Below are 1,829 nucleotides of genomic sequence, written 5' to 3'. Positions count from 1 at the left end.
AAAGAAAGAAAGAAAAGAATAGAAAGAAGAAAAGAAAGAAAGATAGGTTTTCCGGGATGAAAGAAAGACTTTTCTTCTTTCTGTTGGGGTGAGTCTTGTGTGTGTATGTGTATGCGATGTGGATGTTTAGTTATTTATTTATTTATTTTGTGTGTGTCACTTTTTCTCCGTCTATAGGGCGAGAATCTCTCAGACGATGAGTTGCAAGCTATGATCGATGAGTTCGATCGAGACTGCGACGGAGAAAGTAAGCTCGATCCAAATCTAACTCTCCGTGAAAAAGAAGCGAAAGAGCAATACACACAAGCAACTCTTTCTCTCTCTTCTTTTCGCCTATATGTGTAGTTATGTACGCATATGCATGTGTGGTGTATATACACTAGACAGAGTAGAGGGAGAGAGTGTGAGAAAGACAGAGAGAGTGAGAAGTGAAAACGGCGGGTGTGGGTGGATGAATGAACCTAAGAAAGAGAGAGGCCAACTGCATTAGGCTACTTCTTGACTAAGTCTATCTTTCCATATAGAATCCCTCCTTCTCTTATTCCATAGGTCGCCACTTCCTACTCCTACTACTCATCGGTAGTTCTCTCTTGTGAATTTCTACCGCTCCTTTTCTCTCCAAGAAAGAAAGAAAGAAAAACGAGCTGAACTGATAGAGTCTGTGCATGTGGTGTATCTACACACAGGTAGATTAAACATAGATAGAGAGATTGAAGATAGAGAGATAGATTAAAGATAGATAGATAGATTAAAGATAGATAGATAGATAGATTAAAGATAGGTAGATAGATAGATTAAAGATAGATAGATAGATAGTCTCTCTCTATTTAGACAACATATATATATATAGAGAGAGAGAGAGAACGAGATAGAAAGATGCATGTCTATATATAGAGAGGGAGAGAGGCGGGAGTTTTTTTTCTTTTTCTTTTCTTTTCTTTGTTTGGCTCCTTTCAAAGGCGTTGAGGTGAAATATCCACGTATCGGTAGATGTATGCCTGTATATATATATATATATGTATATATACAGGCATACATCTATGTGTATATATATATGTATCATCTTGCCTAGATGTATGAATCTCCTTTGCATGCAGGAGAGAAGCAGTAATCTCTATCAAGGAAGGATGAAGGTGTTTTTTCTTTTCTTCTTTTTCTCTTCTTTTCTTTTCAGTTAGCCAGGAGGAATTCTTCGCCATTATGAAGCAAACAAGTCTCTATTGAAGAGAAGCAAGACTTCTCTCTCTCCTCTTCTCTTTCTCTCTGCATCCTAAAGAAAGAATGAAAATGAAAGAGAGAGAAAGAGGGATAGGAGGAGACAACCCAATTCTAGTAGTATCGGGGCTCCTGGCAGGCACAGCTTTGACAGAAAAGTCTTTTCTTTCTCTTCTTTTCCTTAGATCAATCAATCGATCTATCTCCCCTCGTTCAAGAGGAGAAAAGTTTGTTTTCCTTATCTCTCTCTCTCGTCTACTATCTCTTTCTTTTTTCTTCTCTTTCTCTTGAACTTCTTTATCAGTCTTGACTCTGGATCTTCATTTGCTTGTTTGAGGCATCACAAGGCAAGATCAAGGAGTCCGTTTCCCCTACCACGTATCCTCTTCAATAGACACCTTCCTCTCTCGGGCGGGAAGGAGGTTGGCTCTTTTCTCTTGATCTATTTTCGATCTTTCTTTCCATCTATTTTGACTCTATCGATTGGTTTGTCGATAATCCAGGAGGGAAAGATATGTTCTCTCTTCTTTCGGGTGTACATACACCACTACCAACACGACCGCCTGTCTCTCTCTTCTCCACCTCTTTGCTCCTCAAGGGAACTTCAAGCTGTC

The 1,829-nt window shown here is 39.1% G+C and overlaps 1 protein-coding gene across 1 annotated transcript in view; it reads left to right on the top strand.

The window, feature by feature from the left end:
- Positions 1-1,294, top strand: part of CSUI_002820 (centrin) — a 1,996-nt gene extending 702 nt beyond the window's left edge. Inside the window, exons 2-3 of the mRNA XM_068063019.1 lie at positions 178-247; positions 1,175-1,294. Coding sequence (XP_067925008.1) covers positions 178-247; positions 1,175-1,224 — 120 coding nt within the window. The 3' untranslated portion in view covers positions 1,225-1,294. The remainder of the gene's footprint in view (positions 1-177; positions 248-1,174) is intronic.
- The last annotated feature ends 535 nt before the right edge of the window (positions 1,295-1,829 follow it).

This window comes from Cystoisospora suis (genome assembly GCF_002600585.1).
Source record: "Cystoisospora suis strain Wien I chromosome Unknown contig_1200, whole genome shotgun sequence".
In the NCBI taxonomy this organism is placed as follows: domain Eukaryota; phylum Apicomplexa; class Conoidasida; order Eucoccidiorida; family Sarcocystidae; genus Cystoisospora; species Cystoisospora suis.
The sequence above is the reverse complement of the archived record's forward strand: the minus strand, read 5'-3'. Positions and strand labels throughout refer to the sequence as shown.